At 38.1% G+C, this 25,423-nt stretch overlaps 1 protein-coding gene across 2 annotated transcripts in view; it reads left to right on the top strand.

Annotated features, from left to right (window-relative positions):
* Positions 1-25,423, top strand: part of LOC124114617 (CCR4-NOT transcription complex subunit 11-like) — a 105,022-nt gene that overhangs the window by 15,731 nt on the left and 63,868 nt on the right. For both annotated transcript variants that reach the window (XM_048385601.1, XM_048385600.1), the window contains exon 4: positions 3,428-3,544. In XM_048385601.1, the coding sequence (XP_048241558.1) occupies positions 3,428-3,544 (117 nt within the window). The remainder of the gene's footprint in view (positions 1-3,427; positions 3,545-25,423) is intronic.

Genomic DNA, 25,423 nt, shown 5'->3' with positions numbered 1-25,423 from the left:
TTTGGAAATTTTAGTATAAATTGTACATTTATATACGTGTCCTATCTCACACGCGATAGGCCCACCCCACCATCCCCGCATCTCATTGACTCTAGCCTTATAGCTCAGTGAAAGAGTATGATTTGGTAGAGGTGTACATGTTGTCAGTTCAAGCAGGCACGGCGTGCATGAGAGGAACGTAATTGACCAAGCTTTTGTACGTACCATGTAGATGCAGGGGGGCTTCGGGGCCTATCTTTATTTCAGAAGATGGAAACATGATTCAAGCACGTTCCCACATAGGATCGAAGAAGAATGGAAAAATGCCAGTGTGAGATAGGATAAGTATATAAATATACAATATATTGATACTAAAATTTCCAAATTTCTTCCTGACTGTCCATACATTCCTTCTGACAAAAACTTCAGTCAACTTCAGTGTATGCTTGTCCAGATTGGTTTGTATGTGTATCTAAATACATTTTTACACGAGGACAGTCAAAACTTTTCCCAATCGGACATTTGGTATCTACCTCTTGAGATCTACAGAGGGTACCCATGTAGGGTTGGGTAATAGCAGGGTGGGTACCCAGGTAGTAAATTTGGACTCTTCCCAGCCCTGTCAGTATGGTATGTGGACTTCATATTTGTGACACCACCTGAGTTGGTAATGTACACGCAAGTAATGGATGACATTGAAGGTCAAGGTCATTCAGTGTACTAGATATCCCCAAAAGCATGTATATTGAATATTGTGAGCATCTTTAGGGGTAATTTAAGGCTTAATAAAATTTATAAATACACATGAAGGTTTGGAGAAGATTCTTGAAGACCTCCATTGAAGGTAACATTCACCAGAAAGGTTACTGGCAAAACATGATCGTTCACTCATTGAAAGACCTCGAACAGTGTAATTCAGACTGTATTTACAATAAAAAGTACAATAACTTCACATTCGCAACACCACATTTGCTTCCAATTTGAAATTTTATAGCTGCTCATGGTTAGGAAGGTGAAGGTCATTAGACGTGATCTGATTATAACCTATTTCTTATGGTCGCTACAGGCATGGTACTTTTTCTGTTTTAATGTACTGTTTTGGGCAAATGACTACTCGTAGTTCTTTATTGCTATCAAATAATATCAACTGAGAGCCGTCGACTAGCCACTTTGAAACCAACGGGGCACAAATGGCTGTCATCTGACCCGAACAAAATGGGTGTGTGTTGGAAAGCAGCCTGCGCCAAGCTTCAATGGTTTGAACATCAACCAGTCTCTGTCCTGGGGCATCCCAAAGCAAATGCCCGAATAATTATCAGATGTTACGATCTGACTTATCTACTCAGCCAATGTGGACAGAATACATTTTGGAAGACACAGACATTTCTGCCTGTTTCAAACTCTAAAGTTTCTTGGATTCTAGAACCGAGCATGTTCCTCATTTTAGACATTTGACTGTGACAAATACTGGATATTTGTGGGTGCACCAACTTTGATTACATTAGGGCCTATTATTATCCCCCGCCACGAAGTTCGTCTCCGCCTCCGTCCGTCCTTCCGTCTGCTTCTCAAAGGGGACAAGTTTTCCCAAAACCTATTTAAGTCAGAGAAATGAAAACTGTCAAACACTATTTCACACTATGCTTTTCTCTTTCTTCTTTCGATCCTAAGTGGAAACGTGTCTGAAATAAAGGTTTCCAAATTCAAAAGTTAATTCACCCGTACATACCTCACGTCACCATGGTCACCTCCCAGATTGCTTGCATGCTGGTTGATCTAAATGTGTCTATTTTTTGTTTTCCTTGCCAATTTGCATCTTTTTTTTTGTCTTCTTGCCTGCAATGAAAATTGTTTAGCATTTGTTGTAGCATTTCTAGATCTATATAATTATGAAAAAGACTATGTAAAGCACACCAAAGGCTTGCTTTATTTAGGCCAGTCTGTTCTGTTTTCAGAATAAGCGTGTTTGTTTACAAACACGCAAAATTTGAGTCACGTGATTGTGATATGCAAATTAGCCTGTGGCAGTTGTGTAATGCAAAGTCATCACTGCACATGAGTGTGCACGTGGTTCTGAGCTCATTCGGAAAATATTGATTAAATCCGTCACTTGATTACTATAACTATATTGTGTTTAGATAACAAAGATACTAAGATGCAATCTGAATGAATCTAAACGAGTCAAGTTTATTTTTAAAAAACTGGGATTTTCTTTCTGTGAGGAAGAAATACACGGACTGATTTTAGAGTTGAGTGAACAAAGTTTTAACACCACGTTGCAGAGAGACGCAGTTAAAGTTGAATCTTTCAAACATTATTTCTACCGGACAACGATACCGTCACACTAAAAATTTATCGGTCTTGGCCATTTTTTAACAGCCAAAATCCGGCATGTACCGGAGAAAGGAAACCCTTGAAGGCCGTTGCCAATGTGTTCTACATCCACTTTACGGCATTTCCATTCTCTGATGAAAGTCAATAGTGCATATCCCTAGCTGATGGCAGAGTCAGTGCGTGGAGACGAAGAGGTGTTGGAGAGAGATCGACAGGGTGGTCCATGCATTATGATCAGGGGTGCAATTGGACTCAACCAGGGAATAGTGCCAGTGGTCTTCCAACATATCAGTCCAGGGAGAGTTATGGTGTTCTCAGCCCTCTGGTTGTACCTGTTGTGCTCATCATCAGTGACCCGTTGTTCAGCAAGACAATGCAGATGCTCGCACTGCAAGGGTTTACCAGAACTTCTTACAGCAACACAACATCATATCCATGCCTTGGCCGGCACCGACTCATGAGTCCGGATGTAAATCCCATAGAGCATTTATGGGACATAGACCCTTGTTCCTGTGGCACCTTCCAAGCATTCAATGCAATTGATATATACAGGAGATGTACTGCTGTCATCAACACAGTTGGTGGCCACATGAGATACTGACTGTCAGTGATATTTGTTTTTATTGCTTTAAATGACTGTCTTCAGCAATGATGTGGAAAACACTCCTTAATGTTTCCTACTCATTCGATTCCTTTGACCTGTTTTGGACGTATCCAAAAATAAATCATGCAGACACCATGAATTTGTTACTTGCGTTTCTTCTGCAGTTTAGTATATATTTAATTTGTGTTGTTTTATATATATATATCATTTGCAATCGTATTAATTTGGATCTATAATACTGTTACTTGATCTTACTGGCTGTCCATGCCTCGCTACCTGAAATGTGTGGATATTTAGACATTACAACACAGTTCTGCTAGGTTCAAGATCGTGGGATCCAACTGTACTTATAATTATACCTATATTTGAAAATCACCTGCCCATTATCTTCAACCGACAGGATTAAGCTTTGCATAAAATGTTGTATTTTAGTGGGTGTCTTGTATTCTAGTGGGTCTGATAAAAAGCACATCTAGTGAGCCTTTTAATGTACAATTTTTTAACTTTCAGAATCCACCGACAGAAAAACAAGAAGCGGGTCAATATGATCTCCACTGGGCCATTCCAGCTATCTCCCCCCCAGAACGCTACTTTCTCTCACAGCTCATCTCCAGCCCATCTAAAGAGGTAAGTCCACTGACTACCCATTCATGTTTAATAAAAAATCCAAATTGTATTATTTTTGCCCTTTCTACCTTTGCCGTTATTTTATTCAATACTCAAGTAGAACATATGACTTTCCAAGTGAACTGCCTTCCTGAACGTGCTTCAGATACACACAGCTCCAGATGAGCTGCTTAATTTCATAAATTATGCAGCACATGAACAGATACAAATTAGAAGTCACCGAAAACATAAATTTAATCAGAATTATTTGAATATATACACAAAGAAAAAATGTTAAGCACACCCTAATATATTTCATTATTGTTTGGTTACAGTTTTTGTTACAGTCATGAGAGATATAATTACAGGGGACTAATTATGTTTTCTCGAGAGGATGTAATCAGTCATCTGGATGAAAGCTCATGCTACCCTCTAGAATCACTAAAAGCAGTATATCCAAACGTTAAAATTGCTTTCTTAAGCGTTTAGTTGAGAAACATGCTCAGACAGGTGATGTGAAGGACCGTCCCAGATCCAGAAGACCTCCTGTGGTGACACATCACGAAGACAGGGACTTTCTTTGTCTCATATGCCAAGAACCCTTTTCAACAAGTACTCGTCTGAAACAGCTGTGGTGGCCCAATCGTCGTTTCAGCACCAGAACCGCCAGGAACCGGCTGAAAGCAGCAGGACTGAGGGCGAGATGAGTCATAAAGCGTCCCTTGTTGAGAAGTCACCACAAAGCTGCTTGTTTAGGATGGTGTATTGCGGGATAGAACTGGAATCAGAGAACTTGGAGATGCATACATTGGTCAGACGAAAGTCGCTTTCTTCTCCACGTCACTGATGGAAGAATGAGAGTTTGGAGGCACCGGAGCACGGCCTACATCCCCAGGAACATTAAACTGACTGTTGCATATGGCGGGGGCTCAGTAATGGTTTGGGGGTGTATCTCTCATGATTGCAGGTTGGATTTGGTCACCATAAGGGACAGCTTAACAGGGGCTCAGTACATCCGGGATGTTTTGAGGCCAGTTGTTGTTCCTCATTTTGACAACCACCCTCTTGCTACTCGACCTCAGTACATGGATGACAATGCCAGGCTGATTGTTTGCATGCAGTCTTGGATTGCATGAGGGCCAATGCAATAACGATTCTACCCTGGCCAGCAGTGAGCCCAGATTTGAACCCCCTTGAACATGTTTGGGATATTCTGGGGCGGTGCATACAGGCACGAGATCCTCCTGTACAAGATTTACGCCAATTGTCAGCAGCATTGCATCAGGAGTGGCTCTTGTTGACCCATCAACAGATCCAACGTCTGACTGGAGGCATGAGACGAAGGTTGGAATGCGCCATCCGGGCATGTGGCGGTTATACCCGCTACTGATCTGTTTCACGTGTCATGTCAAGTAGAGACTTTAAGGAACATGAAACATCAAACGTAACTCGTTTACTTAATCCTGCAGCTCCATACTTTTTTTAGGTATTGTCTAAAGTAAAAAAAAGTACCTGTGTTACCATGATGTTTTTGTCAGTAAATTTCCATCCCAACTCAACAATATCTTCTTTATTTGTTGTCAAATGTTTGTTCTATCAGATGACATTAGTATCGCCCAGCTCCTGTAGTAGGTTATCCCATGTCATGATTTTTGCCATTTGTCATGGTTCAGAAATAGGGGTTTGCTTAACTTTTTTCTTTTTGTATATGTCTACTCATTGCTGTAAAAATGGAGCCAAGGGAGTAAAAACAGATTAAATACCCAAAGAAAACTATCAGTACCAATGTGAATGATAATATGTGAGTAAATACGCAATTGCGTAATATATTATCCAGTATTCAATTGTGTGCTGACCCGTGAAGATCCGGGTTAGAATAGGTCTTCAGCAAGCCATGCTTGCCATAACAGGCGACTATGCTTGTTGTAATAGGCGACTAATGGGATCGGGTGGTCAGATTCACTGACTTGGTTGATGCATGTCATCGCATCCCAATTGTGTAGATAGATGCTCGTGGTATCAATCACTGGATTGCCTGGTCCAGATTTGATTATTAACAGACTGCTGTCATGTACCTAGAATAATGCTGGGTGCGACGTTAAACAACAAACAAACATACAATTGTGTGCTACAGTGCAATGTTATAACGTGATATACTGCATGTATAACCATATGCGCTACAGTGCAATGTGATCATTTTGTATAGTGCATGTAAAACCATGTGTACTACAGTGCAATGTGATCACTTTGTATACTGCATGTATAACCATGTGTACTACAGTGCAATGTGATCACTTTGTGTAATGCATGTATAACTATGTGTACTACAGTGCAATGTGATCACTTTGTATAGTGCATGTATTATCATGTGTACTACAGTGCAATGTGATCATTTTTTATACTGCATGTACAACCATGTGTACTACAGTGCAGTGTGATCACTTTGTATACTGCATGTATAACTATGTTTACTACAGGGCAATGTGATCACTTTGTAAAGTGCATGTATTATCATGTGTACTACAGTGCAGTGTGATCACTTTGTATAGTGCATGTATAACTAATTGTACTACAGTGCAATGTGATCACTTTGTATACTGCATGTATAACCATGTGTACTACAGTGCAATGTGATCACTTTGTATAATGCATGTATAACTATGTGTACTACAGTGCAATGTGATCACTTTGTATACTGCATGTATAACTATGTGTACTACAGTGCATTGTGATCACTTTGTATAGTGCATGCATTATCATGTGTACTACAGTGCAGTGTGATCACCTTGTGTAGTGCATGTATAACTATGTGTACTACAGTGCAATGTGATCACTTTGTATACTGCATGTATAACTATGTGTACTACAGTGCATTGTGATCACTTTGTATAGTGCATGTATAACTATGTGTACTACAGTGCATTGTGATCACTTTGTATACTGCATGTATAACCATGTGTACTACAGTGCAATGTGATCACTTTGTATAGTGCATGTATTATCATGTGTACTACAGTGCAGTGTGATCACTTTGTGTAGTGCATGTATAACTATGTGTACTACAGTGCAATGTGATTACTTTGTATACTGCATGTATAACCATGTGTACTACAGTGCAGTGTGATCACTTTGTATACTGCATGAATAACTATGTGTACTACAGTGCAATGTGATGACTTTGTATAGTGCATGTATAACTATGTGTACTACAGTGCAGTGTGATCACTTTGTTTACTGCATGTATAACTATGTGTACTACAGTGCAATGTGATCACTTTGTATAGTGCATGTATTATCATGTGTACTACAGTGTAGTGTGATCACTTTGTATAGTGCATGTACAACCATGTGTACTACAGTGCAATGTGATCACTTTGTATACTGCATGTATAACTATGTGTACTACAGTGCAATGTGATAACTTTGTATAGTGCATGTATAACTATGTGTACTACAGTGCAGTGTGATCACTTTGTATAGTGCATGTATAACTATGTGTACTACAGTGCAATGTGATCACTTTGTATACTGCATGTATAACCATGTGTACTACAGTGCAGTGTGATCACTTTGTATAGTGCATGTACAACCATGTGTACTACAGTGCAATGTGATCACTTTGTATAACTGCATGTATTATCATGTGTACTACAGTGCAGTGTGATCATTTTGTATAGTGCATGTATAACTATGTGTACTACAGTGCAGTGTGATCACTTTGTATAGTGCATGTATAACTATGTGTACTACAGTGCAATGTGATCACTTTGTATAGTGCATGTATAACTATGTGTACTACAGTGCAGTGTGATCACTTTGTATAGTGCATGTATAACTATGTGTACTACAGTGCAATGTGATCACTTTGTATACTGCATGTACACTACTGCCCAGAAGTTCATTCCCCTTACACGCATGGGCAACGCGTTACGCAACCAGTGTGCATCGGGTTGGTCACGCGTGTGCACCCCGTCCGCCGCTCGTGTGCAACGCGTGACACACTCATTAGAGGGGGAACAAACTTTTGACCAAAGGAGGACCCGTCTTAAGCTGAACCTGGAGGTGGTAACAAGGAGAGAAAATTTTGTTATCCTGACGAAAAATGATAATACACATGTATTTGCTAATGTCTCCTTTCTTTATGTGATTTTGAGGGAATAACATGAATACTGTTGTGTTTAAATAGATCTGTCTTGTTTTATACGACCATTGCTTCTAAATCCGATGGTGTTAAGAGAATACATGGTCCTGGAACATGTTATTGCAATTGAAATGCTTTTATTGTGATTTGACATTAACCGTCTGTAGTACGACTTTCAGTGATAATATGTATGAGGTTTGGCGGCGCATTGTTTTTATTGGACCCTAATTACTTTATGATGACTTGGACTCTTTATCTCAACTCCATAGCCGTGAGGCTGGGAAAGAGCAGCATGTAATTAATGAGGGTGGGTTATATCATTGAGGATACACTTGAGGGAGAGAATACTAATTACCATACTACAGGAAGAGACCTGTAGACGTAAGCGCGGGGTTGTGTTTTAGCTGGCCGTTCGATAATGGCCGCTAGGAGAAGTGAGCTTTGACTGCGTCATCTAAAATAAATAGTAAGAAACAGCAGTGTTATTTTCACGGGTCTGTTGAATAAACTCCCAGCGCTACGGTCAATGTATCTTCTACTTGATCCTTGATACATCATTTTGGCATTCACAATATATAGTATTTCAACGTACAAAGGAGCACTGATCTAAAGCAGTTGTTACCTGTGCATTACTGTATTTTCCCAGTGCGTACCCGGATGATATAGCAGAAATCTAGACTTGTTCGCGACCTGTGCTCGCCATTCGTAAGCGCATTTTTATTGAAAGTAGAAGGACGTATGGTCACATTGATCAACAAAAATGAAATACAGTTTTGGAAATGTAGGTAAATTTGTCGGGAGCATCGGTAATGGTGATGCAGTTTTGGTAAGTCACTTGCTTGGTAATTGTGCGATCTTTGTGTACACTATTTTGACTTGCAACACAAAGTAAATATTTCATCTGAACATTGCTTATTTTACCGTGTGTATATGTTTACATTCAAAATGTAAACATATTTCACTAAGGAAATTTATTAAACGCCTAAATATTCAGTTTATTTTACAAATTAACTGAAAAATATGTCCATCTTTATTAATATGATAACGAATTCCAAATATTTGTTTATGTTTAATATCATCACCAAGTACAGTTCTGTATTGTGGGGCTTCTTTTCTTAGCATAATTAATATATTGTGATGTGTTTAAGCTCTTTTGATCGTCTTTATCATTTTTAGTCTGTCGGTTAAATAAATGAATGGATTATTCAGTCAATTTGTAAAATGACTGAAATATTTAGATATTTAATAAATTGCCTGAGTGAATCATATTTTACACATTGACTGTAACATATACACGCTTACAAAGGAAAATACTTGTGAAAACAACGTCTATCGCGCATCGAAAAACTTCCCAACCAAACGGAAAGGAACAAGAATGATTCTGTTCAAAGCTGCAGCGAATGAATGAAAACAAAATGCAAATATAATTATTACAACCTACCAAAGTTATAATGTATCCGGGAATATCAACATAAAGGAACAATATCCATTGCGTCTGCAGCTGTACAAAAATACTTATTCGATGTCAAATGTCTATGTGAGAATCAAATACTTTAATAATAATTATTTGGAAACAATATTTGGAATATATATGAAATATATTAAAATATTTAAATATATCGTTTTAAACGTTATTTAAATGTATCGAATATTAAAACCCGTGTTTGTTTCTTAACTGATCACTTAGTTTGTTTCAATTGTTTCACATAGGTGCCAAGTTAGCTGAGAAAGGCCACGTGACAACTATTTTTATAATGTCCTCGGTTCTTAAAAACATACATTGAGTTAGATAACAATGAACAACCAGTCAGTGTATTATCGGTTACCCTTTGAACAAAGTATGTTGTTTTTACATCTGTACTTCACGCCATGATATGAGTGTATTGCCTAGGTTTAGTAAACCTACCTTCACATGTAAACACTTACTTTTGACATATCCACTGTGCAAGATAACAGTAATTAATCAATCAACGTATTTCCTGTTGATCCTTTGATGTCTGGGAATGATCAGTTGATTTACAAAAAAAGTAAAGCAACTGACCATACATCTCTTGCTGGGCTGCCACGTGCGTATCACATAACTCACATTCCACCTCACTTCAAACCTGGATTTAGATTGAATAATTACCCCAGGTACAAGAAAGACCAAATTTGAACCTTTATAATCTGAGTGGTGCTATACAACTAAGTATACATGTTATATATTCATTAACTGAGCAGCAAGTGAATTACGACAAATACACAAGTGTAAGGTTATACCAGAAAATGTGGATGACAACAAGGGAGTAGTAATTGTATCATCCACGCAATCCGAAATCCGCAAATGAATTCACTCAGGGATACTTTTTTATTATTAAACTGTAACCATCAGGGGTATTTCCAAATAACGACATCCGATGAGCTTTCGCCGTTATTTGTCTGTTTGTTTAGGCTGAAGAAATTAATTACCATGCGTCCTTTGTTGAAATCTTCATAGATCACGGGTAACCAATCAGTTTTCAAAAATGCGTAAGCTTATTTAGCTGTCCTTGCAGACTGGTAGCCCAGTCTCTTGTCACGCTCGGTTGCGTTAACGAGCAAATTGACTCACGGCAGCTAGAAAGCCCAAGCGGAAATCCAAAGGTCGTATTACCTGAAGAATCAACCTTCATTTGCGAAATATCTACTGCTCTCAAAATTAAAGTCAGAACTTTCTAACCAAGGATTACCAGTTGAAACAGGTCGATGGCTGAACATTCCCAGGGAAGACAGCCAGTGTCCACTCTGTGAATCTATCGCTATGGGAGATGAATTGCATTATTTATTCCAATGTGAAGCTTTTCACCAACGGCGATATGAACTCTTAAATAAGCAATATCTTAAGTTTCCAAACATTTAAGAAAATTATGACCACTAACAGTGTAAGAAATCTAAAAGGCCTATCTAAATTCCTTAACAATGTGTACAATACAATTGGTAAATTGTATTAGTATCCACGTATCCTATTTTTATTATTTTTGTTAAATTGTACATAATAAAAATTGTAGATAATTGTATGTCATGTTATTCTAAGAATAAATGAGTTTGAGTTTGAGTCCGACACCCGAGAAGAAGCCAGAGATTAGTGCCCCTTTTTGAATAGTTTACAATCATGTGTTTTAGGGTTAGCTGTGTTGGCGTAAACATATTTTTATTTCAAAAGAAATCTGGATCGGTAAACAAGCAAAACTTGCTTATGTAATACCACTCCAGGTAACAACTTAACAACAGCTGGATATATATAAGAGAGTGATGAACATAAACATACAAAATGCACAAATGAAATACACGAAGCCAATACACTGAGCAAGTTGTGTCTGTGAAATAAGGTAATGCAGTTTTCCTTTACTACATGCATACAATTAAGCTACTCAAACCTTTTGCTTTTGACAATGATGTCGTGAACTGATTTAAGAAGAGTCATGTTTGTAGAACTGTTTAACTACTGCCACGTAATATCATTTTTAGACCATACCCATGTGTGTAGAAATACACAGTGTTTCTGATATTATCGTATTTTTTGACAGTTATAGAAAAAGTGAATTGCATCTTCAAGGTGATATCCACAAGTGCAGTCTGGTATGTCTGATACATGTCGTCTAAACTTATCAGCGTTTAAGTCACTGCAGCCGAGCCTAAGGCGACAGTGGACAATTTGGCATGATCTATGAAAATATTTGAAGTATAAATTATTAGTAATTGCATCAGAACGATTAATTAATTATTTGATTTCTTTTAATGAGCGAGCATTAGTTACTTCATCGGATAGAGGGTTCCGCAGGTTGATCATATCCAGAAGAAATTATTATTAAGCATAGGTCTGTGTTCTACATTTGATTGTTTGTATGTTTAATCTATTTCTAAGGTTATATTTGCTGTTATCAGAGAATTGAATATACACTTTTCAAATATTTTGGCTAAGCAACTTGTGAGTGCTACAGGTCTATAATTTGAGCATTCATGTTCATCGCTGACACTGACACCGCATCAGCCCGGCAGTGGACTTGACCCAGTTATTTGCGCACCGATTATATAACTCGTACAGATAGGGTGGGGTGGTTGTTTAAAGCGAAACGGACGACCCCGTCTGTTATCTAATAAATGCTGTGTGGCGCCTTTGATCTTGCCTCAAAACATACACCTTATAGTAGTAAACGACGATCAGGATGGCCTGGAAATAAACACAATTCTGTCTGCCCAGTGTATCCACAATTAACTAGAATGCTTCATATCCACAAATATATATATAGAAAATAGATATTTGCCCACAGCAAATATTCATTTGCTTAATTGCATCAGTATGGTTTATCAGAACATGTACAATGCTTTCTACGCTTGGTGAGGCAGACTGAAATTGAACATTAGGATAACGTCAGCAGGGATAAAAGAGGTCATACCAAAGAACTTTAATTACTAGTGGAAAAGTCAGACATTCCGATCAACCACTACCAGGCCCGGCCGGATCTCAAGGTTGACCAGATCAACACCCCAAAGGAACATCTCTACGCCAAACAAGGAGTCCCTTTCGTCATGGTGCACAAGAAGGGGGGACAGGACATCGAGTACGACATCACAAACTACACAGACTTGTACCACTTCTTCCAGAGTAGTGGCGTACCGACCTCAAACCACTTCGTCGCCAATACCGCCGCCCTCCTTGCCAAGAGTCTCTACCAGAATCCCAACCCCCAGGATGAGAAGCTGACCAAGAGACTACTAGAAGGATACCGCCGCTAGACTTCTAGCCACACATGCTCGCCAGCCGACGCCGTGCCTTCCCACGCTTGCCCCCCCACCCCCAGGCCCAAACTTTTCAATATTATTGAATATTCTTTTATCACCCACTCCCACCCAGCCAAACCCCAACCCCTTTAACTTTATTAGAATAGGCTGTAAACTTATATTTTTCTTTCTTTATTTAATCATTACGCTTTTTAACCCTAATAGTATAAGTGCTTCCCTGTGTGCGAGATAGGCTTAAGTCGGAAAGCGCACGTTAAATCTCCAAGGTACCTATCTACCAGAACTTTATTTGCTGTTCTGGTCATACATAAATATATGTAAGTTACGTACATGGGGAGGCTAGATTATTTACAGCTAACAGCAATATAGTGCAGATATTATGTTCAATAAAAGAAAACGTTGATAGATCTATAACACACTTTTTGTACTATTAAACAAACTGTGGACTTTTAAGACATTTTCGCTTATTGTAATAACATCTAGCTAACAAATCATGTCTATCTCTGAAATCCACAAGCATAGCTGCTGTCAAACCTAAAAAACATATTCAGGGAGGTCAGTTTTGACTTGCCAAGCACCTTAAGGTGAGTTTATTTTTAAACTGTCAAAAGCGATTGTCCCTGGAAGCTGTTTCTCGGACTGTTATGAGTTATGATGTATTTTATGATATTACTGGGGAATGTTCAAATTAGTTACTGTCATTTAATCCAACGTTCTAACTGTCAACTGTCTCAACAGGACCATAGGTTTGGTTATATATCTCCTCCCTGTCTCTATGTCTTAAGTTGTTAATCGGTAACTGCGGTCCAAATGTATCAACCTATTCATCTATTGTTGCAAACTTGACTGATTTAAACATATCTAATTGATCATGAACTACTCAGTCAGTCTAGCACCTGTATCAGAAATGTAAAACCAGCCATGTTTCATGTATCCCAATATCACTGAAAAATGCCGATGAAACGTGACATATAAATTTACTCACAGACAATATATTTTTCGTGAGAGTGAAGCACAATTTTATTAAAGTTTTATTAACAATTTCATAAACTATAATAATATTAATATTAAAATTCATCATCACTTGCCAAGTTTATGAACATGTCCCCATTTGGGAGATGTCACATATAAACAAGGATTTGAACTAAGTTTGATCGTCTTTGACACTGAGGTTTATCCCCACTTTGCCAGCAAACTGCAGAAGATTAACAGTGAGTGAGCATCGTTTCTATGTTTATACAAGAAAAGATGTTGTGCCAAAAACGCTCACAGTAGTTAGTGAGTAAACTCACGACCTGTCATGACCTGGTTGAGTGACTTCCTCCAATCAACGTGAAAGGATTACCCACAGAGAAAGAAAGGATTAAAGTCACCCATAAATCTTATCCTAACGTAGTACTCCAACTTCTAAATGCCTCTCAAAGAAGGATTAAAATCCTAAATATATCCTATCTACGTGGTATAGGTACTCACAACCTCTAATAATAAACTGTTACGTTTGGTATCCCCAGAAATACTCACTATGGTCATTGGGCAAATGTAAAAATCACAAACCCTAACGAGATTCTGTCTACATGGTCACACCCGGTGATTGTGAAGATCTCAAATTCTATCAACAATCAGACAGCATGGCTGTTCATATTCATTTACAACATCCTCTTATAATTAGTATAAAAGTGTCCCACACAAAACCTTCTTTTATTTATTCTTTCAAAATACAAAACAGAAAGTGGGGTGTGGGGAAATGGGACATATTCCTACGTGAAATAATGAGACATTAGTAGTGGTGACGGCTATATCATAATTGTACTGTCTAAAGCATAAATTTGGCGAACGAAAAACGTTATATTTGCAATCAAATGGAATGACTCGTGTGGGCAAATGAATATGTTCGCAAATCCACAAACAATCATTTTATTAATGGCGAACATTTACCAACCCGCGACAATCGTGTCAACACGGGGGTTCCCCTAGCAATAAACTCGCATCTAAATTCACTACTGTTCTACTGTCGGCTAGCCACAATGGCTAGACAGGACCCTAGTGGAATGGTTCATGCCATAAAAGTCTAACAACCGAACACTAATAAAGACGGGCCGACATTGTATTTACGGTCTGGTGAACACAGCTCAATGGCCGCTCATTAACTCAAATTTCACATCTCACTGTTTTGTTTTATCTCACTATTCATTTGATAATTTTGTCAACTTCAACTGGAACCCGGTCCCGTGTTACACGCGTGGCACACGCGTGTGCAACGGGTTGCACATGCGCTGCACACCCGTTGCACACCCGTGTGCAACGGGTGCTCACCCCGTGTGCAACCCGTTGAGCACCCGTGTCACATGCGTGTTACACGCGTTCTCAACGCGTGTTAGGGGAATGAACTTTTAGGCAGTAGTGTATAACCATGTGTACTACAGTGCAGTGTGATCACTTTGTATAGTGCATGTATAACTATGTGTACTACAGTGCAATGTGATCACTTTGTATACTGCATGTACAACCATGTGTACTACAGTGCAATGTGATCACTTTGTATACTGCATGTATAACTATGTGTACTACAGTGCAGTGTGATCACTTTGTATACTGCATGTAGAACTATCACAAGACCAAATAGCGTCCATTCCAATTTGGAATGAACGTTGGAATGCTTTGGAAAGATCGCTCATTCCAAACTTTCCAAAGCTTGAAAAGATCGATCTTTCCAGAAAATCCAAAATTGGAATGGCAACATTTCCAAACATATTTTCAACACTGGAAATGTTTTGAATGACTTGGAATGGTTTGGAATGGTTTGGAAATATGGTTACAAGGAACAAGTTAAAATATGTTTTATCAGTAATTTGAACACTATAAAGACTATGAATTAGGGGCTTTAGGGGTTGCTTATATAGTAATTTTGAAATTTTGAGATTTGGAAAGAATGCCAAGAGTGGGTGGGGGACGAACTAAGGGAGCTGTGTGTGTTGAGTGGTTGTTAGATAAGGTAGTTTTGGTTTTATTATTTTATTTGGGGTTTAAATGTGACTAATTAGTCCTGTTTTAATTAGGTATAAACCTAAGGCTTTGAATTTTTCTAAATTATTTTGTGGATTTAAGATTGATTCTAGTGTAAATCCGGTTTTAAGATTTAGGGTGGTCTGTAGTGGTGTTCGTGGTGTTTGGTAGTGTGTGCAGTGAATGAGCACGTGTTCTGGTTTTTCTTGTATTTTGCAATGTGGGCAGTTTCCTGTTGTGTGTAGATTAGCTATTTTACGGTGATTATTTAGTTTGGTGTGGCCTGTTTGTAGTTTAGTAATTATTCTGTCGATTTTTTTGGATGGGTGTAGTATTTTTGGTTTATTTAGGTTTTTTTTGAGTACTTTCCTGATTTGGCTATTTAAGTTTTGGTATATATTTTGCCATTTTTTGTTGATTTTTTGTTTAGTGAGACTTTTGATTTCTGATTTTGAGCTGGGTAAGTTTAAGCTTATTTCTGGGAGTTAAAGGGATAATTTTGCTGCTTTATCTACCTTTTCATTTCCAAAGATTCCTACGTGGGCGGGGGTCCAAATGAAGTAGTATAGGTAATAGGGGTTCTGGACCACTTCCCCTGGAGCCGGATTCATATACCTATACTCCTACTACAGGTGGCATTTTTTATGCCAAAATGATTATGCGATTCAATGATAGTCATGAGATTAAGTTAAATTGGGTCTAGCTCACCAATACCTGGGGCCAATCATTGCTTCTGTTAGTATAAAAATGATGATGCAATTCAACGAAAGTCGTTTTAAAAGAAATATCAATATTAATTAATAATGAATAAAATTTACTATAGCCCACGAGGATATTGGAAAGGTATAGGAGCAATAAAAAAATTAGCCACCGCGGCTAAGGTATCTAAAGATGTGGCCAAGGATTGGTTAAAGAAACAAGGGATGTGGCAAATATATTTACCGGCACCGCGTTATATACCGAGGAAGAAGTTTTTGATTTTTACAACGAATGAAGTTCATCAGGCTGACCTCTTGTTTCTTCCCCACGATAAGGTAAAACGCAAAACGTATAAATACGCTTTAGCAGTAGTGGATGTGGCTAGTCGATACAAAGAGGCTGAGCCATTAACTTCGAAAGATTCAACAGAAGTAGCTAATGCACTGAGTCGCATATATAAACGCAGACCACTAAAATGGCCTATGCTATTTCAAGTAGATCCCGGTCGTGAATTAATGGGATCGATAACTAAACTGTTAACAAAGCACGATGTTGAAATCAGGCGTGGTGAAAGAGAGGCCCACTGCAGTCAAGCTATCGTTGAAAGATTTAACCCTTTCGCCCCGACTGCCCGATTTATCGGGCAGGATAAACCGTGTCCCAGGACCCGGCTGCCCGAAAAATCGGGCAGCATAAGCCGTGGCCAAGAACCCGGCTGCCCGATAAATCGGGCGGCGCGAGCGTGTTTACAAAATCCCTCTTTCTACTTCCTTTCTCGTGTGTAATCTCGTTCTAAATATGGAAACGAGATCTACACGTAATGACACGTCATTCTATGGAATTTCCCCGTCTTTTTGGCGCGAAAATCGCGGGTATGTCACCTGTTTTCGCGACAGGTATTTTTCTCGCTTGAATCGTAAATCAAGCGTAATGGCGGCCAACTACTATTCGGATAGCGATCAGATGATTAACAACGACTCTATCGGGAATAATAATGTGTTTGAATTGAATAATTTACGCGAAGGGGAGAGGGAATTTCGCGAATATTTTCGTGAAGATTTTGACGGTTTCGACGAGGTGTCCCCCCCGCCAACTTTCAAGAATGGGAGTGGCAGAGGGACCACAATAGTGGAGACATGAGGGATTTTGAAGAGGCAACCGGACTCAAGAATATATATTGACACGGTGAGTGAAGAGTCGTGCTATTGATTTTTTCCAACTGTTTTACAATAATTCTGTGTTTGAACAGATTATCAGTGCGACGAATGAGAATCCAGCCACCGACACGTGAACGAGCGATCACAACAACAACAAAGGTGAGTGGCATGACGTATCTGTTTCTTTTTTTTTTAAATTTATTTTCTGATCGCAATCCGAATTGTAGTTTGCCGGTTTGTCGTATGTCCTTATATTTCGCTCAATTTGAATAAAATTTATTTCCATATTCATGTTTGTTTTCTTGTTTTTTACATCTTAATTTAATTTAAATTTTAGTAACTGTAATGATTATTTATTTATTAATTGATTTAATAAAGTACTCATTTAATTTATTATGCAATTGTAAATAGCAGTGTATTGTAAATATGTTATCACAACTTGTATATTTGCAGAACTTGAATTTACGATCTTTCCGTCCTTTTACAATCTTTCCCTCTTCAGATCAATCTGTGTTATCTTCCCTGTGATGTCATTCTTATAGTAGCTGTGGTTCAATGTTCACATAATGTGATAAATAACTTTTTAAAAACTTAAATACTTAATTTTTGTTTCAAATCCTGAAAAAGAACAAAATAAATCAAATATTTGTGTTTTTACCTGTGTTAACGAGTTTACCTGCGTTAACAAGTTTTGTGACATCAGTATAGAAAACAAAGTCAGTACCAAGAGTTGTAAACTTGTTTATTTGTTTACAGATGTGCATGAAGACAATTTACCTGTAACACCTGGGATTACCTGTGCCGTCCAAGATGACAAGACCACTGTGTTATGTTTACCTTGTATCTGTGATTTATTTTTGTGATTTGTAATACAATTTGAGCCAAAATTCATTGTCTGTTTTCATTTTTTCAGTGTTTTCAAGTTTTATTTCACTTGTAAACACCTGTAATTAGAAAATAACAAAGGTTAGAGACAATAACAACAAAGAATATTAAAGTATACTTAATCCTCTTTACAATGGTATATGATAAATGTATATTAAAAGCAAGTTTCTGGTAGAAAAAGTGCATCAAAAATGATAGTGTGATTTTCCAATAATACTGCCAGGGAGGCCAGTGTGCAGGCCTTGTCAGTGTCAGGGACTGCAGGGTCTCAAGGGACATAACTCTGGGGCAGCCAGTGATGAAAGAGTTAACAGGACATTAGCGGAACGTTTGTTTGGCTATCAGTATGGGATCGAAATGAAATCTGAGCGATTGAGATCAACCGAATGGGTGACACGATTATCAGCCGTTGTATCAGCGCTGAATAATGAAGTAACGAGATTAATAGGGGAGAAACCATCCGATGCTATTAAAATGAAATCCGTGACTTCCGAACTTCAGCACCGAGGAGAGGCAAAGAACGAAAACTTCCGCATAGAGTAAGGGTAAGATATTTATACCAGGCAGGTGAACTCAAAGGAGGCCTACGTCGCGCAACCGATCCCATATGGTCCCTTAAGACATATAACATTAGTCGATTGGTTACGAAAGAAGGAGAGCCTATTCTTTATTATCTTCAAGATGGACCGGGCAGGGCATTTGTACGAGAAGAGTTGTTCATAGTTCCCGACGGTACGGTATTACCACCATAACCATAAGCATAGGTAGTTACACCATCCTTATCAATCCATCTCTTTGTATCTAAGGGGGATAATGATGTCTTGTTCATTCTTAATCCATATATCCTATGATTGTAACTTCTTAAAGAGTTCATCTCGTGTTTGAACGTTCTACCGTTGAATAATGATTCTTTATACTGTTCGTGTTTGATATGCTTTTTTACAACATACTTCTTAACACCCTTAGCTTTTCTTATCTCTCCATTATCAGACTTCTTTATAGAATACATCTTAGGTCTTAATCCTACATACTCGGCTATAGGGGTCCCAGCACATTCATCCTTCATCTTACCTAACACCTTTTTATTTACTACGCTGTGCAGTGGATTATCTTTTGGGTAATCGCTCGTGTCGTACATATCTATTTTTTCTGCCATATCTTTATACACATCCTCGGTTTGTATTTCCATCAACAAAGAATCTGTGTATATAACACCTCGCATCTATCGCCGTATTGCTTCTTAAGTTTGTTGTAATAAAAGTCATACATTAAGTGTTTTGACAAGTCGAGAATACTCATACCGACGTACACCGGTCTGTTGAATTTTATATTACTCTTCTGCATATGCAACGCGGCTAAGTCGTTATCGAATATCTTGCTTCTGTTAAAAGCCGGACTGGCTATAAGTTTCCTGAGTCTTTCTTCCTCATTAGATCTGACTAATTTAACATCAACACGCTTCCTTAGATTCTCCATAGTTTTACCAAATACTGAGTTATTCATGAGCTTATACAGATTCTTTTTGAAATCGCTGGTAGCTATCTTTCTTAAATCTGTGTTCAGCCTTATATAGGGCTCCATCCAAAGGCTTTGATCAAACTTTAGAACTCTGTATTTTCTTAAGTTTCATACCTAACGATAGATACAACTGGAGATTTCTGTAGTGAACTATATATTTTGTCATATCCATCAAATTTGGTACGAGTTTTTCTGCGTTAGCTAACCTACTATTACCCATCAAGGAGCGTTGATATTCCGACATCCAATCTTTATTAACCATTAATCTTTCGGGAGCTAGCGGATAACTGTTATGGTCTTTATGTAACGAACTTGGATATTCCAAGTCAACTTCTAGTATGTACCCTTTATTCACATCATTATTATGGATATTATGGATATCATTCACTTCGATATCATCGACCCACTCAAAACCACCAGTGGGTAAAGGTTGACTCATAGCCCATCCGTACAGATTGTTAGCGTCGAGATATAATATGTGCGTATTGGGTTTACTCGGATCGTATCCTTCCACTAATTTATTATTAGCCTTAGAATACCTTTTAGCTGCCATCGATATACCACCTCTTAATCCTTTCTCAATAAACAAGTGCATATCGTAATCTGTGAGTAGTTTTAGTTCTACGCCGGTCTTCTTCAACAATGCATCCCACGATAGTCCGGGACTTGAATAGTACCATGCCGGGTCCAAGCCGTATTGTTTTAAACATGTCTTTCTAAATATCTCGAATATATCGGCGAGTAACAGTACATCGGTTTTTAAGTACAGATCGTGATAATCGCCTAAATTCTTACAACCTAATTCATCCCAGACCGTCAGAGCGTGTTCATAATCGGCATCGGTTATTTTAGATTCTGTTAAGTTACTATAGAATGATTCAAGGGGTGGTAATTCAGTTTCTTCGAATCTAGACCAATCATCCATATATTCGTAAGGATATACACCTTTTCTCAGCAACAAATGACGAGTTATCTTATCGGTACATTGATTTGTTATCGCAAAGTCATCGGGATTGTTCGCATTATCTAAATTGTCCAGGGAAGATAACAGAAACTGTACGGAGTCTATGAATCTATGCCCATTACTTTGCTTTATTCTAGATTTCCCATCCTTGTCCCTATAATGTATAGGTTTAGTCAACGAGAACGATATGTATTTTTCCATATTGTTAGGAATGCACGTTAAACCACCGTTGGTCTTTGAGATAGCTTGCATAATGAGATGAGAATCGTATCCCCTAAGGTTATGAAACACAACGGGGATGGGTATTGTTTGAGAATTCATTTTTAGTTTCAAGTTACACTCGTTATGCGCGGCTCCCCGATAATTACCCGTGACGTGACAATGATCTCTTACGGAATCCCCATTCAGGGGTTTGTTACAAACATGACAACTCGTTGACTTCTTATGGGCCTTCCAATCATCCCTCGTCATACACATGGGTTTCTTACACGATAATTTTTCCCTGATTATTCTCTCTTCATTTTGTAGATATTCTAGGAACTTTCCCGCTGCATCGGGACCTCTGTAAATCACGGGAGAGTTTGTTTTCCCATCATACCTTACAACTATATCCAAACCCACAAGGAATATGTTCTTGAGTTTTGTACGTAAAACTACTATCTTGATTATTATGGTTGGTATTTTCTATAGGTTTGATAAGCGCTTCGAAGTCGGCGTAAATTACGTACGGTACTGGCATTTGATTACAATAATGTTCAAATTTTAAGATATTTTTTCCCTCTTTAGGCATATCGATCCTGATAGCGGTCTGTCCAACACCTCTACAGTCTTCTTTATGCGCTTCTAATAGATCTTGTCTGCTGTACCCATGTAGGCATCTTTCGCAAAAAAATTTCTTTCCCTTATATTTAGTTTGATCGTATAATAGCCTGTTTAAACTCTTTATCCACGTATAATGATATTTACCATCTTTTTCGATCAGAAATGAATTGATTCTGGGGATATGTTCCGGAGCGGAGCTTATCCTGTGTACAACAATTCCTTTAGAATGTCCAAACATTTATAGCTAAATTATTTTGCTTTTCCACCTTATCAATTTGTGATATTGGTGTAGGTTTGTCTATACCATCGAAGTTGAGTCCATCGTTTTGGGGATAGCTAGAAGGTCTAATAATTTGCTATATCTAAATATAAACTATCGATTTTATCCACACCCCAACCCGAACCTCTATTAGTCCAGCGTTCTAAAGTTTCCTGTATCCTCTGAATTGATGTATCTAATGATGTGCTTATAGTATCGGTTTCGGTTATAACTTCTTGATTGCTCCGGAAATATGGTTCGGTATATTCGGTGCTATCGTCTGTGTTACTTTTACTCAATAACATTTTAATCGTCAGCTGGTATTTTATACTATGTAAATCATCTAACTCCTCGTTAATTTTACTCGATATGATGGGCTTAATATCGTTAACATCCATGTTGGAATTAATATCCATCTTCCAACCTCTTAGATATTTACCAACGCCGGCGGATATGGGTACAAATATTAATTCTTGTTGTTGTTGATTATTATCAATATCAACATTATTATCAATATCTAGTAAAGCGATCAATTCAGCTCTTCTCATTCGAGAATAACCTCTCAGCCCACTGTTTCTCGCTCGAACTTTGAGTTCCCTAACAGTCTGGGGTTTGTTGTATTCCAAACCTAGTAAGGTAATCAATTCAGCTTTTCTCATTCAAGAATATCCACATAGGCCACTTTGCTTTGCCATAGCCTTCAACTCTATGACAAAAACCATTGTGGTTGAATGGTATATGCAAAATGAGACAAATGTCTAATTGGTTGTTTTCATATATCTAAATACGTATTCTCCCCAACCTATTCCTCTCATTGATGTAATCTCTCTTCCTAGCATAAATAATCTGGTTCCTGACCCTATCAGCACCGTGTTCCTTACATAAACAATAACGACCTTTGACCCCTATCCCGCATACAGAACACGTATAGTTTATGTTTCCGCGCCTGATGTAATAATTGTGTATGCCGCAGTAAATTTCAACACAGCTTCGGTTACATAGAGTCGTCTTACCCATGAGTGTAAATATGCAATTATTCATGGTTATACATCTATCATATCATTTGTCTAAATGCAAATCACATCTACACTATTGATTAGGAAGTCAGCCAGTCAATGCTATTTATAGATCGCTCTAAACTAGGTCATGGGTTTATGTGTAGCCACAGCTGTCACTCTGACTTATGCGTAATTGTATAACTGAAAATCAATACAGCAGATAACCCCATTATCACAAATGCGACCTCGCAGTTCTTTTGTTCCTCTGACGGTGTATAAAACTGACTCATTGTTGGTCTCGGTATTGGGTCGAGTTTTTTCCCATAAACGAGGTAGTATTCGTGCATGGCAGATTCGACATCCTTAAACGTTTGAATTGAATGTCCTTCCTTAAGCAGTTTTTCATGAATAAAATCTAATCTCTTCATTCTCTGCCGCGTATATTGTGACTGAGCTGCTTGGAGTTGTTCCATTGCTTCGTTATGTCGTTTACGCTCCTCTTCAACTTCTTTAGCATTTGATTCTCTCATACTAGAAAATAAAAAATTACTCCCTGAAAAAGCTAGAGCATTAACAATAGCTCCACCGACCATCATCGCAATTGTTGCCATATGTTTAATAATATAAAATATTCAAATGTTTAATTAATTACTTCATTATGTCTTCCGGGATAAGCCCTTGTTTGATGAGCATATCCTTCGTTGCCATAGCCAATCCAATATCCAGAACCATCATACCGATGTCAAAACTATTAAAATCTAGCTTGGGAGGTGTGGCTTTAGTAATCATTTTAGCCATACGGGCATATCCAATGGCCAAGCCGGTGACCACCGCTGAATGATACGTTGCGTTTACCAACATTTTACCGTCTGTAGCTGGAGTAGTCATGCTTCTTATAGCATTATATGAGGGCTAACCTCTAATTGAACTTGTTGTTGCATCGGGGGTGACATTTTCTCTTCTCCGGTCTTATAAAACAACCATACAGCTGCTATAGCAACAACTCCTACTAGTGCCCATGTTTTAATCGGATCAATATTTGAATTATTTATTAATTTCGCTTTCCTCGCCAGTCCTCCCTTTCTTCCTGCGGCTATTTTCAAAGGATTCTTTGTCACTCTGGCTTGTTTTTGTGTTTGTGGTGCATTCACATGTGGTGTTTGTGGTGCATTCACTGGTGGTGGTTCCTCATTCACACGTTGTTCCGCAATCTGTTGTGGTTGTGCATTTATTTCCTCGTTCACTATCTGTGGTGTCTGTTGAATCTCCATTATTATTAAGTGGGCACGTGTGTGTAGTGGTAATATAGAAGACCCTATCGTTTTAGTCTAGTTAGTTAGTCTAGACTCGTAACGCGCGTACAGTTTTTTAATTTCTTCATCGGTCATGTTATCAATTTTTTCGATGGTATAATTTTCCCCCAAATATTGGGAACATTTTCCACCGTCTACCAGAGCCGCGAGTCTTTCTCTATGTTTATCTAAAGATTTATCTAAAGATTTATCTGCATGTTGATCAGGCTCAGATTCTTTGAGCATTTGTTCGATGAGTTCGTCGCATTCCATAATGTAATACCTAAGGAGATATTTAAGTCTAACATAATATAATATGACATATCCAATACAACCCGTAATAATGAACTGTTGCGAAAGAATGATGATTTCGAACCACATTTTATGTAATACAGTGGTCCCTCGACTTAACGCTCCTCGATGTACCGCTACTCCGGATGCACCGCGGGGTAAACCATGGCTCCCAAAAATGCATGAAGAATTTTCCCCTAAAAGCGCGTTAAAGCAAATAAAATTACAAATAAACCGATGAAATTTAATTCCAAGTCGATGTACACGTGTGTGTATTTGTAAAACAATTACGTTCATTGTATCCGGCTGAATGTGATCGAAACCATTCTGCCTTTTGTTCCGGTTGTGAAAAAACATATTGTACACAGATCTGGCATTAAACTCACATAAAATCAAATCACAGCAACAACAAACATAAGCCGCATTGTTTCATTTAATACTCATCTCAGCTTGTTGTGATTGGTAAGACAACATGTGAGATGTCTTCGAACTTCAAACCGGCCGCGTGTAATGCAATAACAACAATCGAAACAATGGCTTCCGGTATTTAATCCGGACTTGAGTACCCGTGAGAGACCTATAAAAAACATTGGAACTTCATTGTTTAAATAGCGTAATTACGAAGGGTATAAAATAAATCTTAGTTCATTAGTCAAACTGTCCCAAGATATTCATGGCCCTGACGATTTTCCCTTTGCATAATTATCATTATTAACAGAACTAAATATATCTCTTATCCACTCAAATCTACGTTTGTGTTTGATTTTTATAAATCACTCAAATGACCGTGTAGTTACGCACGTCATGTCAATGTACATTGTACATAAAGTGCATACAGAGAGCCGGCCGTGTCCGGGTTTTTCATAACTTTGACACGTCATTATTTATTAACCAATCACAGCCTTGGTTGCACATTAGTTTCGTTACAAGGCAGGTTTGGCTTTGTAATGTACTGTCGATCGATAATGTGAGTAGGTCGGCGATCGGACCAATTTTCTCCCGAAAAACTTAAAAAATAACAACATTTATTTAGATTCTACATGTATAACATCCAGTCGTAAAATAATACAGACTACTTTGATTAATTTACACAAAGTATTTTTATTTTTT

This window comes from Haliotis rufescens, unplaced genomic scaffold (genome assembly GCF_023055435.1).
Source record: "Haliotis rufescens isolate VD_foot unplaced genomic scaffold, xgHalRufe1.0.p SCAF_6, whole genome shotgun sequence".
NCBI lineage: Eukaryota > Metazoa > Mollusca > Gastropoda > Lepetellida > Haliotidae > Haliotis > Haliotis rufescens.
Note: the sequence above shows the minus strand (reverse complement) of the source record. Positions and strands in the feature narration are given on the sequence as shown.